Source organism: Trachypithecus francoisi, unplaced genomic scaffold (assembly GCF_009764315.1).
Source record: "Trachypithecus francoisi isolate TF-2019V2 unplaced genomic scaffold, Tfra_2.0 Lachesis_group6, whole genome shotgun sequence".
NCBI lineage: Eukaryota > Metazoa > Chordata > Mammalia > Primates > Cercopithecidae > Trachypithecus > Trachypithecus francoisi.
In genome coordinates, this window is record NW_022681471.1 from 33,731,157 (window position 1) to 33,748,158 (window position 17,002).

At 42.3% G+C, this 17,002-nt stretch overlaps 1 protein-coding gene across 1 annotated transcript in view; it reads right to left on the reverse strand.

Moving 5' to 3' along the window:
* Positions 1-1,382: 1,382 nt before the first annotated feature.
* Positions 1,383-17,002, reverse strand: part of LONRF3 (LON peptidase N-terminal domain and ring finger 3) — a 41,640-nt gene continuing 26,020 nt past the window's right edge. Inside the window, 8 exon segments of the mRNA XM_033201247.1 lie at positions 1,383-1,421; positions 1,721-2,130; positions 5,659-5,808; positions 6,806-6,968; positions 8,027-8,185; positions 10,771-10,892; positions 14,091-14,146; positions 14,149-14,204. Coding sequence (XP_033057138.1) covers positions 2,092-2,130; positions 5,659-5,808; positions 6,806-6,968; positions 8,027-8,185; positions 10,771-10,892; positions 14,091-14,146; positions 14,149-14,204 — 745 coding nt within the window. The 3' untranslated portion in view covers positions 1,383-1,421; positions 1,721-2,091.

Genomic DNA, 17,002 nt, shown 5'->3' on the forward strand with positions numbered 1-17,002 from the left:
CCTGCTCTAATCGTTTCACTCTGCCATTATAACACTCCCATACTCGTGGTACTTTACAGGCTGTCCTGCCACTGAAGGACTCAAACTAGCACTAAGCAAGCTAAATCAGGGCTTACTCTTACTTCTCACCCTGTATTCTTCCCCTACATTGAAATATTTCACCCATGCAACTAGAAGCAAAGGCAGTACTTAGATAAAATAATAGATTATCTGGCTCCCCCCACCTTTTTTTTTTTTTTTTTCGAGACGCAGGTTTGCTCGTCGCCCAGGCTGGAGTGCAATGGTGCAATCTTGGCTCACTGCAACTTCCATCTCCCGGTTCATGTGGTTCTCCTGCCTCAGGCTCCCAAGTAGCTGGGATTACAGGCATGCACCACCACGCCTGGCTAATTTTGTATTTTCAGTAGAGACAGGGTTTCACCATGTTAGTCAGGCTGATCTCGAACTCCTGACCTCAAGTGATCCGCCTGCCTCAGCCTCCCAAAGTGCTGGGATTACAGACGTGAGCCACTGTGCCCGACCGTCTGGTTCCTTTAAAAAGATTATTTATAGAGTTCTACTCTATTGGCTTATTTACACTTTTAATAAGAAAAAGTTATTCAAGTGTTTCTGCCCAGGTCTTGATCCTCAGAACCCTGAGGAGAAATGGGGTATGGAGGCTAGCTGGGCATGACTGCGATGTGCTAAATTGAACACCATTTCCTCTGAAGAGTTAATTATGATCCTGCCTAAAATTCCATTCCTAACTGCACTAGGGAAAAATTAGATACACGTACAATTAGATTGCTGAAATAAATGCCTATAATAAAAATAATTCTTTCAGCTTTGTTCTGTATTACACACAGAAAATGAATTATTTTACTTTACCTTGGCTTACACCATAATCTAGGCCAAATCCCTTAAGTATTTTATATTGTTTAGTTCAAACTGAAAAAAAAAGTGGACTCTGAAGACAGATTATCTTAGCATCATTCTGAACTTCTTTTAAGCATCCACTTGGATAGATACAGAAATGGTCTAAGAACTAGAGTCACCGTAGTAAAAAACAGATTAAAGCAAAAACTGCACACTTCTAGTATTGTTATTCCCCCTAGGTACACGGTAAACCACATCAATAAATAAAGCAACGAACTTTTGAGCAATATACGCTTACATAGTTACAACATACATGTAGAAAAAAGGATACAGTAGTGCAAAAAATAAATTATTAAAACAGAAAGAAGTATGAACATTATTTTACACAATGCTCTATAAAACCTGAACCATTTGGAATGAGACCTCAAGTCAGTGAAATTATACAGCAACATTATTAGTATCTTTGTTTTCACATTTCAACCATACAGTCATTGATCTATGAGAGAAAGAATATTAAAGCAAAAAACTTTAAACTTTTGGAAATTTTAATGTTAAAATCAAATTATGTTTTTCTGGGCTCTTTTTTTTTTTTGAGGCGGAGTCTCGCTCTGTCGCCGGACTGGAGTGCAGTGGCCGGATCTCAGCTCACTGCAAGCTCCGCCTCCCGGGTTGACGCCATTCTCCTGCCTCAGCCTGGCGCCCGCCACCTCGCCCGGCTAGTTTTTGTATTTTTAGTAGAGACGGGGTTTCACCGTGTTAGCCAGGATGGTCTCGATCTCCTGACCTCGTGATCCACCCGTCTCGGCCTCCCAAAGTGCTGGGATTACAGGCTTGAGCCACCGCGCTCGGCCCAAAATCAAATTATGTTTTTCTGGGCTCTTAAACACCTCTGCTGTTCATGTAGTTATGCAGCATGTCAAGAAGCATCTTAAGACAGAAAGTTTCAAATAGGTCACATTCTTTTGGTCTTTCTACTCAATTTCTCTCTGTGATCAACAGCAGGCTGACGCCTCTGTTTGACACTCCCTTCTGTTAAGATATTATTGCAATTAGATATATTTACAAGACTCCCCCCAACGGCAGTGGGGAAGGTGGGAGCTCCTCTTCAGCAATCCACTCACTAGTTTTGGTTTCGGGATATGAAGGCCAGGACTCGTCGAATACCATTCAGTCTATCCTTTAAGGACCTCATTGCTAGGAAGGGGAGCTGAGCTCGGCTTTCCAAAGGAAGAACCGCTAACATCCACCAGCACCAGGCTGGCCATTCGGGTTCATCTGCAACAGAGAAATACAATGGGGTCATTCTATTCCCATCCAAGAACATCAGTCTGCAGAGTTGCAAATGCTCAAGGTAAAGACCCAGGTAGAACAACTCCGTGTGGCAGATTGCTAATTGTCCCTATATCTATTTTCCCCCTTATTTTAGCAGAGCATATATAGCCACCCAGAAAAAAGACTGCATTTCTCAGCTTCCCTTGCAGCTAGGTGAGGCCATGAGACAAAGTTCTGGCTAATGAGATGTAAAGGGAAGTGATATGTGTAACCTCTTGGTCATGCTCTGGGAAAGCAGCATATGTCCTCTGCCTTCCTCTTTCTCTCCCTTTCCCCTAGCTAGAACATGGATGTGGTGAGGATCAGCCTTCCTCAATCAAGAGGATGAGGGCAACATTCTAAGGATGGTAGAGTTTTGTGATGAAGGAGCCTGGGTCCCTGAATGCTCTCGTGGAATAGAGCTGCCCTAACTGTACAGGACTTAGCCCCTCCATCTTGTTTTTGGTTCTTGTTAAAGCAAACCAACCAATATCCTAACAGATACACCATGCTTCCTAGCCAATGTGATTTTACAAGCTAGTATCTACTATGTAGTCTCTTCCACTTCTAATATTCTGTTGAGGTCCTTTGGACTGATGCATTTAACATTCAGGCCTTCAATTCCCATGACCCCTTGACCTTTGCATGTCTTTTAAGTCCCCTCATTTCCTTGATGTGGCTGAAGGCAATAATCCAGATATACCATGTCACTATACAGGGCCACAGCACTCTTCTCCCCTGAAAACCAAAGGCTATGATTTACAGTACCAAAGAATCACAACCTCACTTTGCAAAAATTCCAATTAGAAAACATTCACATTGGCCGGGCGCGGTGGCTCAAGCCTGTAATCCCAGCACTTTGGGAGGCCGAGACGGGCGGATCACGAGGTCAGGAGATCGAGACCATCCTGGCTAACACAGTGAAACCCCGTCTCTACTAAAAATACAAAATCTAGCCGGGCGAGGTGGCAGGCGCCTGTAGTCCCAGCTACTCGGGAGGCTGAGGCAGGAGAATGGTGTGAACCCGGGAGGCGGAGCTTGCAGTGAGCTGAGATCTGGCCACTGCACTCCAGTCCGGGCGACAGAGCGAGACTCCGCCTCAAAAAAAAAAAAAAAAAAGAAAAAAGAAAACATTCACATTAGAAATATATTCTGCCCTGGGGCTGGGAACGGTGGCTCAAGCCTGTAATCCCAGCACTTTGGGAGGCCGGCAGGTGGATCACGAGGTCAGGAGATTGAGACCATCCTGGCTAACACAATGAAACCCCGTCTGTACTAAAAATACAAAATATTAGCTGGGTGTGGTGGCGGATGCCTGTAGTCCCAGCTACTCGGGAGGTTGAGGCAGGAGAATGGCGTGAACCTGCGAGGTGGAGCTTGCAGTGAGCCGAGATGTGCCACTGCACTCCAGCCTGGGTGACAGAGACTCCGTCTCAAAATAAATAAATAAATAAATAAATAAATAAATAAATAAATAAATAAATATATTCTGCCCCTAGATTTCCTTTTAATAAAGAGCTTTCCTATTCCACATAAATCTTTCCCCAAAATTCTGTTTGTAAGCAGCTTCCCTGGCACATATTTTAGACATTGGGAACTTATTTCCTTCTAAGCCTAAAATGAGCTTTCTGCCCACAACTTTCACAAGTTTGGTTTTAGGACTATAGAGAACCATTCTGGTAAAAGTGCCTACACCTGAAATTATTTGGCTCCAAATTGGTTCCTCTGATCATCACATCTCACTGCCTTCTTTGCTTCTTTGTGCCTCTAGCTTCATTTGCATTCTTTTTTGTCCCTCCCTGAAGCTGGCAACATGCTCTCCCTCCTATTATCAGTTCTGAGTATTAGACTGATGTTCTGAACTTTCTTTCCAAGGATCACCAACAAAGATATTTAAGCTGGTATTAACACTTGTGGCAGTTTCTAAGAAACATCCTCCTGACAGAACATTCTTATTTGTGGGACCACTGGGGCTGCAGCATTGACTGGAGCAAAGTGGGATGGGTTTGGGTTTTTCTTTTTTGCTGGTGCTGCTGCTGCCAAAGCAACATAATAACAGAACTATGAAAAAAGGAAGTGAAAGCCAAGATTTCAACTTTCTCTGTCATTAGCCTTTATGAATCACACTGTAGCATCTGTGTTTTCCCGTTACCATTGCTGATCTATATCTTTTGCCTAAGGGAGAATGCTTCCCGGAAGGTGAAGGGGAACATTAAGCTTGATCGTGAGTTTGCTCAGAAGTATATGCTGCAGTCCTGACTCACCGTGGCCCAGAGCCAGGAGCTGGGTCACAGGAAGCACTAACTGGCCTTTCTCCCTTGAAGACTCATGAAGCCTTTGCATGGGTGTGGAAAGAGCCACTTTTGTGGTCTGAGGAAAGCAAGACGTTTCAGCTCGTTAGGGAACAGACTGGTGTCTTAGAACCTCAGAATGCAAGAGGAAGAGGGGTTTAGACCCCTCCTCATGTCAGAGATGGGACAAAAGTTGAGAAAGGGAAAGGGATCTTCCCAAGGTTATACTGCTAGAAAGGGAAGAAGGACCAGACTTTTGGTCAGAATATGCATATTTAGATGTTTCTTTTGTGACAGAGTTGAGGATGAGCATTAAGTAAAGAATCAAGGAAGTTCTGGGAGTGTTGATGTAGGAGAGCCAGCTCGGAGCATAGGAAAAGATGGTGATGAGGAAGTATGTGGTTAGGATATCTCCAGCCTTATCCTAGAAAGAAAGTACTCCCTGATTTATACCAGGCAAGCAAAGCTTAGTGAAAACCATCTCCACTCTCCTAGAGAGCTTCTGATCTGCAATTTGATCTTGCAAATAGGCCTATCCCCCAGGAAGAACACTGATCAGTAGAACCTAACAAACTACTTTCTAGTATAACTCAACCAACAGTATTTAATGATGGGGTCAGTTTTCTCAGGAGCTATTCAGCCCTGGTGAGGACAATAGCAAGGGTCTAGACTTGCAGGGCAAAGCATAGATAGACCGAGGCATGAAAAGTTTTTGTGGTCTTGAAGTTGTAATCTTACAAGGGTAGCTAGCCCTATCCCCTAGTTCCCAAAGCAATGAGGGAGAGGGTTATGAAGTTACCTGAAAGCAGTAGCTTTTGGTCTCAGCTCCCAGGATACCCTTGTCTTAAGTCCTGGCCTTTGCACGTATCTTGTCACCCTAACATTACCATGGTGTGAATCTGGACTCCCATGGAAGGTTCTTCTGTTGTTGATATCTATGTTCCCATTCTCTTATCTTACTTAGTTCTCAAAACCTTCCTTGAATCCAAGTTCTTACTGCTTTACTTTAGTTACCCCCAATTCTAACTTGGTATCTTTTTGGTCTTACTCATGACACTATGCAGCCAAACAACACCAAATTAAATCCATCTTCCTCTCTGCATTCAGTGTGCTGAATGGCAACCACATACCCATCTAATCACAAACACTAGGCACTCTCTTCTAGTGGGGCAACCCGTTTAAAGTAGACATTTTTCTATACCTGAGGATCAGCATCTTTCTCCGGCATGGGACCAAAGTGATTGAGTATCCGATTCTTTAGGGATGATTTGAGTGAATGAAACCACAATGACGCTTGCTGATAGACACAGTTATGTAATCCGATGAGCTCAGCACAATCCTCTCCCTGAACCTGAAAGTATCAAAGTGGAAGTGAAACATTCTATACCCTCTCCATCATTCCTGGAGTCACTTTTGACACCTGACTCACTTTGAGCATCCATTCTGCCTTCCTATGGGAAAGCTCACCCATCCAGCTTTCTCCTGTGCTTGATGTGAAATTCCCCTTAGTCAAGTGCTGGACAGTGTGTAGATACTGTTGAGCATGGAGGAAGGAGAAGGGTTCAGCTGGTAGATTAGCTGAAACAGCAAAACATGCAGAAAACCAGAGATTTAAACCAGCCTGAGTGGAGGCATGTGGTTAAATCAGGTTATGCTGGTCCATGCCTTTGCCCTTTTCATTTTTATATCTGTTTTCCCATTGCTAGCTGGAAAACACACAGGAGTATGTCAGTCTTAGCATGTAACTATCTTGGTCAAACACATTTACTCAGTCATCAAATATTTATTAATCTACCATGTAACAAATGTAAATATAAATGAACACAGGATTATTTACCTCTTCTTGCACCCATTAGCTCAGAAAACCAAGGATTAACTAGATGTGTCATCTTTATGCCTTATGGGATGATGGATTATTGGGAAGGGCTCTTAGCCAGGTTACGTACTTTAAAATACAAATGCATGTGTGGATCTATAGTTGTCTCAAAAGAAAAAAGTTTAAAATATACATAAATCGATATATAAAATATATACATATAGACCCACCCCAGATCTATTCCTTGGTATCTTTGACAAAGACTTAACTCCCAAGCTGAATGAGCCCCAGAGTTGATCTAGAATAGCATTTCTTATGCATGAATGCAACTCAGTAGCTAAGCAGAGCCAGGACAATAGGTGTCCTCACTGCCATACTGCAATTGGATAGCAATCCAGCAGCATTCAATGCTGCTGCAGCAATTTGGTGTGAAATCCCAAGGCCCTCAAGGGTTCTGAGAAATCCTTTCGCAACTCGTACCAAGTTAGGAGGATAACCTGGCTTTCGGATTCTTGGCACTGGCCACCCTCACCTTTTGGTCTTCAATGTATTCAATGTCGGCTGTGTTGTAGCCATCCCGCTGGCTCTGATGGAGCACCCTGAAGCGCCTCTTTCCTATGCTGTCAACCACTGAGCGGCCATCGGCAAAGAATTGAACATTTCTGATCTCTAGGATGCAGCCATATTCTGCAAACTGTTTATTGAGAATGGAGTCGAGAGAATAGATCCTTGATGAGTTCTGTTTCCCGGGCCTGGCACCCAGCCATTTCTGTAACCCCATGCTGTGGCTCAAGGGACTTCTGCCTATTTTCCTGTCCCTGGGTTACAGCTTCAATTACACAACAGGCAGTGCCTGTGTGAAGAAAAAAAAATCATAATGTGTTTGTGTAACTGCTACCATTTATTGAGCACATACTATGTACCGTGCCAGTGCTATGGTTTGAATGTTTGTCTCTACAACCCATTTTGAAATTTAATTGCTATTGTAGTATTATTAAGAGGTGGGACATTTAAGAGGTGATTAGGCCTCCACCCTCATGAATGCATTAATGCTGATATGGTGAAAGTAGAGTAGGGTTGTTATTAATACAAAAGGGCAAGTTTGACCCCCTTCTTTCTCTCTCTCTGTTGCCCTTCTGCTATGCCCTTCCACTATGTTATGATAAAGGAAGAAGGCCCTTGCCAGATGCCAGCACATTGATCTTGGACTTCCCAGCCTCCAGAACCATGAGAAATAAATTTCGATTGTTCATAAATTATTAGTCTGTGGCATTCTGTTACAGTAGCACAAAATGGACTAAGGAAGCCAGGAACTGTGCTCAGCGTTTTATGTACATTATTAACTCACTAATCTTCCCAGCAAACCCAACAAGGTAGGTACTATTATTGTACCCACTTTACAGATAAGGAAACTGGGATACAGAAAGGTTAAATAGCTTGCTCAAACTCAAACGTGCTCCAAGACTGCAACTAGATAATGAACACAGGCAGTTTGACTCCAAGGCCCACACTCTTACAAGTTTTATAACATATACCACTTGTTCAAGCAAATATTAATTCTAGAGTTCTTTAAATAGACAGCCTCTCACATGGTAAACTAACCACCAAAGGGACCCTGATCCTTACAAATGCTCATATTCTTCAGTTGGCTAACCTCATGAGCTAGGCCTCCCCATCTCCTGGGAGTACCCCAAAGTAAAAGAGAAATCCCTCATTACACAATCTCTTTTTGCTCGCATGGCTCCTTACTTACCCTTTGACAGGATCTCCAAGGCACATGCCAAACTGTCTCGTGCCTGTCTCAATGCATCTACGAATCATCAGGCGGTAACAAGGCTCAAAGATGTGCAGGGGACAAGGAACGGTAGGATAGGCCATAGTACACACGAAAATAGGCACATTCTTATTAAGGCTGTCAGAAAGAGCAAATGACAGGGATCTCAAAGCAATCGGACAGAACACAAAAATGTTGGTCAAATGTTAGCATGTGATACCCCTGGGGGAAGGCAAAGAGACACCAGTTTGTTTTTTGACGGTGTCACTTGCCAAAGATACATCAAGTTTTGATGGCTAACAGAAAAGTATTGAAATGCAATTGATAGTGTGGGCTGAGTTCCATTATCCAATGCAGAGGTTAGCCTAAGGTCTAAGAAATTAAAATTGGCATTCTACACATTTTAATTTGGCTGAAAAAGTTCTCTAGCACCTTAATATTGTGGGTGACAGCTATAATTCATATTTTGTCTTTCTTTCTTTCATGCTCTCCACTCAAAACAATCTCTTCAGGTGTTTTTCAAGCTGCATGGGGAAGGCTGCTGATGATAGAAGTGGACTCAGCTCTCCAGAAGGGTGGTGGGAAATTCTATGTAAGGTCCCTAGGGCATCTCAAATTTGCAAGGACCCCAAAGAATCTGCAAAGTAGGCACAGCTGAAAGGAGGAAGGACCAAGAGATAGGCAAGAGTAATCCAGCCCAGTGATGCTCAAATGCTTCTTTGCATCAGAATCACCAGGGGCTCTTAAATCAAGATGACTTGGACACCACATTACCAGAGATACTGATGCATTAGCTCTGGAATTGGAACCCAAGGGTCTGCCTTTCTTTTTCTTTCTTCTCCTTTTTTTTATTTTTATTTTTTTAGCGGAATCTTACTCTGTCACCCAGGCTGGAGTGCAATGGTGCAATCTTGGCTCACGGCAACCTCTGCCTCCTGGGTTCAAGCAATTCTCTTGCCTCAGCCTCCCAAGTAGCTGGGATTACAGGTGCATGGCACCACGCCTGGCTAATTTTGTAATTTTATTAGAGACGGGGTTTCACCATGTTGGCCAGGCTGGTATTGAACTCCTTACCTCAAGCAATCCACCCGCCTCTGCCTCCCAAAGTACTATGATTACAGGCATGAGCCACCATGCCCGGCCCTGCCTTTCAATAAGTACTCCCAGAGATTCACACACACAACCTGTTGGAGAACCAAAACAGAGCCAGCTCCTCTGGGATCCTTGTCTTCTTATTTGTCTAGTAAATTCAACACAGGAACATCTGAACCTAAACCTATCAAGAAATACAAGACCAACTGCCCAAATCTCAAAAGGATCAAGTTTAGGATTCATTTACATAGAAAGTCCTAATACATCTCAGTATTTGTTAGTAAGACCTTAAATGAGATTTGAGATGAGGGCTCAGAGAGGCTCAATGCTAATTTACAGATCAGAAATAAAGATAAAGACCCCCTGAGTAGTTCCAATGTAAATTAGTGAGAAAAAATGATTTCTAGTTTCTGAGAAAAACATGATTCAAAGTGAGGAGTGCATTCAAACAAGTCACTGGCAGAGTTTACGAATGTTCTCTACACAGTGGGCATGAAACCAGAACCATTTTTGCTGTCAGGAACCTTGCCTCTGGAATGCTGTTAGGATTCTACTGGGGATCGGGGGAGGGGAGGGCAGAAGCAAGAGAGGCAGAAATTAGTGATTGCCTCCTGCTTTTCCTGCGAAGGGAGCTGTTCTCACAGCTAGGCAGAGCGCTGAGAGCCTCACTGACGCCTCTGACCCTCCCTTCACCTCTCACATTACCTGTGCACGGCAGAGAAAGCACTTAACAAGTATTAGTATTATTACCATTAATTAAGTGCTTACTATGCACAAGGTCATTTGATTTTCATAAGAAGTTCATGAGGTGGCCAGGCATGGTGGCTCACGCCTGTAATCCTAGCACTTTGGGAGGTCCAAGTGGGAGGATCACTTGAGGTCAGGAGTTCAAGACCAGCCTGTCCAACATGGTGAAGCCCTGTCTCCATTAAAAAATACAAAAATTAGCTAGGCATGGTGGTGCATGCCTGTAATCTCAGCTACTTGGGTGGCTGAGGCAGGAGAATCGCTTGAATCCAGAAGGCAGAGGTTGCAGTGAGCCAAGATCACACCACTGCACTCCAGCCTGGGTGAGAGAGTGAGGCTCAATCTCAAAAAATAAGTCCATGAAGTAAGAACTCAAATTATTAAATTATTCTCAAGCTACAGATAAGGAAACTAAGGCCCAGAAAGCTTAAGTGACCTGCCTAGGGTTGTGAAGTAGACTCACTTTGAGGTAGAACTGGGTCTTAAGCCCAGTTCTGGTTGACACCAAAGTTCTTAACTTCATAGCAACTCCTTATGTATCTGAAAACAATCTTTTGGCTATTTCGTTAAGTTCCCCTGATTAAGCTACTCCAATTTACTCTCTCCAACAAATACCCTGTTACTGGGGGCAGGGTGTACCCTCATCACTGGTTTCGCTTATGCTTCTTCAGTGGTATGCTGGTATGTTTAACAACTGGCTCTCTGGGTGCAGGGGAAGCCCTGGTTTGTAGCACTTGCCAATTTCCATGGTGTAAATACTCTCACCATAGCCAATTTCAAGCAGCTGGCAGGACATCACTAAGTAGGAAGCTGGGAAGTAATGTGTACATTCAGCTCTCATGAGCTGGTATGAGGGAAACAAAACAGAATATGCATATACATACTTAGAAAGTTCTTCCATTTCCTCTTCGTAAAGCTTCCTTCGTTCCTTCAGTTCTTCTGGAAGGAATTTAGCTATGAGCTCCTCCATTATTACATTTTTGCTGTATTTTCTTGATGCCAAGCACTATATGGGGGGAGGCAATTAGATAATATGCAATTAGGTAATATGCAGTCATCAGCAAAACACTTCTGATGTAATCACTGGACAAGTCATATGACCCACATATTGGAGTAGTCTGGACCCACAAATCAGCAGATGATACCATCATAATATATGTATTTGCTGGATGTTAGTTTCATTAAAAAAACCACACATGCAATTGATTATCTTTATAATTAGAAAAAAAATATTTTAACAAGGGGGTAAAACCTGCACTGAAGTTTTAAAACTCTCACAATTTTCCTGAAATACTGAAATCAAGATCATGTTCTTGTCCAAAAAGTGGGGTGGGGGGAATCCTTCCCTTTCCATTCTCTGTTGATCGTGTTTACAAGCTCACAGAAATGGTCTCCATCTGGCATATGCTCAAAGTTAGTGGCCAAAAGGTTCAGGGAACTAAAAAGCATTTTTCAATCACTGATCCTTTCCTGCCCTGTCCCACTCCCAGCCTTACCCAATGCTTGGGCTTCTGGATATTGCCAAATCTACCTATTTTTTCTCTTTTAATTTTAGTTTTAAAAAACACAAACAACTAAATATTGATTTGTCTATTTGCCTTTCTAATATACCATCTAGGTGTCACTGAGATTAAAAGTCATGATTTCAAGAACTGGACTCAGGCTCAATTGTCACTGTTACTCTTCTCCCAAACACCCCTGACCGATGCACACCCAGGGATGTTTAAGTAGTGGGTATTTAACGGTGTGAATCAAACAACTGATGTTAAAATATCTGCGGAGAATTGCTTGCTATGGAAACTACCCCTACAGTCCCAGCAAGGAGAGCGCCTGAGTATAAAACTGTTGGCTTCAAACAATTTTGTTCCTTTCTCAGTATGGGCTGTGTCTCTATTCTGCAGTGAACATGATTGGAATATTTAATCCTATGTAAAATGGTGCAAGTGTGACCCTATGTGAATACACAGAGATAGATGAGAATATCTTCTAGACCCCAAGTCCTGAACCGTATAGCATCTGTCTCCAGGATGCCTTATCTGCCACTGTCACTGCCATTGCCTGGCTATGGGAAAATCAGCTGCACTTCCCAGTCCCAATTTTGGGGGATAAGCAGTGATTGAGGAGGTAGTCGGTCCAAAAAGTAGGTGACTCCTCTGCTGATGCTAAAACAAAAAGCCAGAAAAGGCACATACTAAAACTAACAGTGGTTTTCTCTAGGTACTGAGCATATGGGTAGATTTTTCTTCTTTCCACTTAATCTGAATTTTCCAGTGTTACAACAACACAGATGTATTATTTAAGTATAAGGATTATGGACTTCTCACCTACAATCAGGCCTGCAAATCCTACAACTTTATCTAGGGAAAGGTATGACAATGGCCCTCCTCCCAATCCCAACACATACCCTGAGGGCTACCAGTGATGATTATTTCACTCCATTCCCTAATTTAAATACTGGGGTGATGGTAAAGCTCAACATGTGACTTCTCTTGACCTGTAGTCACCTAGAGATAGCCTTGGGCCGGGCGCGGTGGCTCAAGCCTGTAATCCCAGCACTTTGGGAGGCCGAGGCGGGCGGATCACGAGGTCAGGAGATCGAGACCATCCTGGCTAACACGGTGAAACCCCGTCTCTACTAAAAATACAAAAAACTAGCCGGGCGAGGTGGCGGGCGCCTGTAGTCCCAGCTACTCGGAGGCTGAGGCAGGAGAATGGCATAAACCCGGGAGGCGGAGCTTGCAGTGAGCTGAGAACCGGCCACTGCACTCCAGCCCGGCGACAGAGTGAGACTCCGTCTCAAAAAAAAAAAAAAAAAAAAAAAAAAAAAAAAAAAAGAGATAGCCTTGCATCTCCGACCTCTCCTCAGGAATGACAGGGGTCAAGGAATATTAACACCAATCGTAAAATGTGGCACATAAATCCCTGAGGGAGGGAAAACAAGATGGATTCTCAGGTCTTCTTTTTCTATAGGAAATTCCTTCAGGTTCACTTGAAAAACAAAGGTGGGAGTCTGTGTGATTAGTTTTAGAGAACCTGGAAGTCCTAGAGGGCTGCTGTCTGCTAAATTGGCTTACTGCAAAAGCTCTAGGGCTTCCAGGTACAGCGGCTCCTGAGGGGTTGGACAAGGATCACTCTGAAGTTTTGTGAGGTTCTCCTGGGGCCTTTGGAGCTGTTATCTTCAAGCCACAGAATAAACATTGATGATAAGGGAACATCAGGCTTACCTAGTCCAATCCTAGAGGGGACAAAAGATTTACTCAAGATCATAGTATATCAGGTGCCATGATGAGATCAGAACCAGGATCCAAGTTTATCATCTATTTAACACTTTTGTTTCCAACACAAATTGATTTCCCTATTTACATCGCATAAAAAACTGCATGTTGCCTCATTTTCCTGAAGAACTTTATGGAGATGGGAACAGTGGCTATAAGACAGGAGAAATAGGCTGGGCACGGTGGCTCATGCCTGTAATCCTAGCACTTTGGGAGACTGAGATGGGTGGATCACCTGAGGTCAGGAGCTCGAGACCAGCCTGACCAATATGGTGAAACTCCATTTCTACTAAAAATACAAAACTTAGGCCAGGCGCGGTGGCTCACGCCTGTAATCCCAGTACTTTGGGAAGCCAAGGCAGGCGGATCACGGGGTCAGGAGATCGAGACCAACCTGGCTAACACGGTGAAACCCCATCTCTACTAAAAATACAAAAAATTAGCCGGGCGTGGTGGCGGGCACCTGTAGTCCCAGTTACTCGGGAGGCTGAGGCAGGAGAATGGTGTGAACCCGGGAGGGGGAGTTTGCAGTGAGCAGAGATCGTGCCACTGCACTCCAGCCTGGGTGACAGAGCAAGACTCTGTTTCAAGAAAAAAAAAAAAAAAAAATTAGCTGAGTGTGGTGGCATGTGCCTGTAATCCCAGCTCCTTGGGAGGCTGAGGCAGGAGAATTGCTGGAACCCAGGAGGTGGAGGTTGCAGTGACCCAAGATCGCGCCACTGCACTCCAGCCTGGGTGACAGAGTGGAGATTCCGTCTAAAAAAAAAAAAAAGACAGGAGAAATAGATGGTTTGAGGGAGTAATGTGCCCTACCACAGTGCAGTGGCTTGGGGTCCAGTTGAACACTGTCTTAGTGCCCAATTCCAAATAAGCTAAACCAAACAAGAAAGAAATACTGATTTAAACCAAACAAAGAAATATTGATTTACCTGTGAAAGACCGTCTTTGCATAATGGACACTTGGCGTTGTGATCTAGGCATCTTCTAGGCATTTTAAGCAAAAAGTATGCCCACAAGGTGTTGTGACTGGCTCATAGAATAATCTGAAATTTAGGAATCAAAATGGAAGAAAACTTCAATAAGACCAAAAATAAAAGAGCAACTCAAAGCTAAGGTTTTAAAGCATTATTTAGATTATTTTAGGGTGGGGGAGGAGTTCTTTTTTAAAAGTCACTATTGTTGCACTTCAGATAAACATTTGCCTTTCATTTTTGAGCTGGATTAGAATACATTTATTAAAGTTTAGGGCATAGCTAGATCATTTTGTGACATCAATTCTAGTCTATCTCTTCTGGGGAATTCAGATTTTTTGCCCTGTCTGGTCCAAGAAAAATAGAGATTAATGCACAGAGCGTCTGGATAAATTCTATTCTGAAAATATTAGCCAACCTGTTCACCTGAGTATATGTAAACACACACAGACACGCAGACACACATACTCTCTCTCCCTTACACATTTACTCACTTAAGCACTTTACATCATATTACCATGGAAAAAAACTTTGTTTGCTAACCTTGATTCCTCTTTTCATCTAAGCAATGTTAATGCCTGAAGGATATAAAAACTGTACCTCTAACAAACATAACTGCCTTTTATATAGATAATTTTCATGGGGGAGAATAGTATTGTTAGTGTGCTTACTGATATAGACCAGATATGGATCTATATTGACGCATATACACAAATACATACATTTACATGTGTACATACATATGTATACATACATATACTTCAATTTAGTACTATTTTAATTGCTTGGGGAGAGCAGGATATTTTCAAAGCAACGTGGGAATCCTTTTATAAAGCTGTTCTGTACCTTCAGAAATTCATGGATTTGCTTTGCTTAAAAAAAGGCTCACCTGCAGCGAGATCAGTGAGTGAGGGTAGCTGAAGATGACCGTTGAGGAGTGGGGCTTGCATTCACCAAGAGGAGGAGCACAGGAATAATGGAAAGACCCCTCCCTGCCTGACCAGCCTATTTTTACCTCACAAGAGTGTTCAGTGGAGAGTCAGAGGCTGCCAGCTGTACGGCTCCCTCGTGTGGCCAGGAGGTGCACCAGCAGCCTGGCCAGCACTGCCAGGCTTAGTAGAAGAATCAACATGCCAACTGAAAAGTACTTGTGAAGAAATTGAACCCACTAACTAGAATGAACCTGAGGTCCACAAGGGTTGAAGTTACTTGTCTAAGTGTGCACAGCCAACTGCTGACAGATGAAAGTCTATCCAACTTCCACTTCCAGTCATGTGCCTTTTCTATTACAAGGATAATTCTCAATCATTGCTGTGCATCAGAATCACCTGGACAGCTTTATCTTTAAACTGCTTTATTGATGCAAAATTGATATATAATAAATGGAACAGACTTAAAGTGTACAATTGGTAAGTTCTGACATATGTACTCACTTATGAAACCATCGCCACGATCAAGATAGGAAACATACCCATCACTCCCAAATGTTTCCTCTCGCCCCTTTGTAAGCCCTCCTTCTTGCCTCCCCAAATCACCTGGGGAGCTTATGGAAACTCTAGATGCCCACTATAGCATCTACAGAGATTCAGATCAGTAGACCCAGTGTACAGGACAGGCATCAAGACTTTTTTTAAAGCCTCCCAGTGATTTTAATGTACAGCCAAGGTTGAGGATCACTGTGTTACACAAATCCCATTAATCTCTGCATAGGCAAACTTTCTGTATTGGTCTTCAAATATCAGTTACGTGTGGAGCAAAAAAAAAAAAAAAAAAATATATATATATATATATCGTGAAGCTCCACTGGCTAAAGTTCCAGATTCAGCAGGTCAAGGGGACCAGAAGAAATGGGATATTTTTAACAAGCCAATGGAGGTCTGGAGTAGGAGAGAGACTTTTCATATATTCATCTTTTTGGTACTTTTTGGATTTTTTGATTCTGTTTAAAAAGTAGTTAATTTAACATATTAATTAAAATTAATAAATTTTAGTTAGCCAATTGGCCAAAAAGCAAAGTTATTTTTTTAAAAATCTATTTACTATGGAGGTCTCAGTGTACTAAGGCAAGAACAAAATATGAGAACTGGAAAGGAAAAAATCAAATCTGTCATTATTCACAAATGATATGGTGAACTTAGAAAAATCTAAAAGAATCTACGAATGATTATTATAATAAGAATAGAATTAACAAAGCTACTAGATAAATACACGCACACACACAATTATAGTTCTATATACCAGCAATAAATATTAGAAATGTTATCATCTTAAAGATAACATTTACAACTGCTTTTAAAAATCAAATGTCCAGGAAGAAATCTAACAACAGTTATAGGAGACCTCTTTTGGAAAAAGCTACAAACACCTCATTGAAAGAAAGTAAACAACTAAGTCCCAATAAAAAACCTCAATGGGTTATTTCATTTGTTTATTTTTGTAGAACTTGACAAGTTGTTTTCTAAACTTTATAAGGAAAAGCAAAGGGCCAAGATACATCTGAAGAGCAATGATGTGGGAGGACTCACTCTACCAGATAACAGAACATATAAAGCTGTAGTGATTAAAACAGTATATGACTAGCACAAGGACAAATAGACTCAGGGAATAGAATAGGAAGCCCAGAAACAGATCCAGATGTGGATTCTTGATTTATGACAAATGTGCCACTTCAAAGCAGATGGGGGAAAGATTTTCAATACATAAATAGCCTTCTCAATAAATGGTATTAAGAGAGTTGGCTATCTATAGGGGGAAATGAAATTGGATCATCTCTCATATCATTTGCAAAAACCAATTCCATGTGGGCTGTAAAAATAAATGTGAAAAGCAAAACAATAAAACATTCAGAAGATGAAATAGCCAGGCACAGT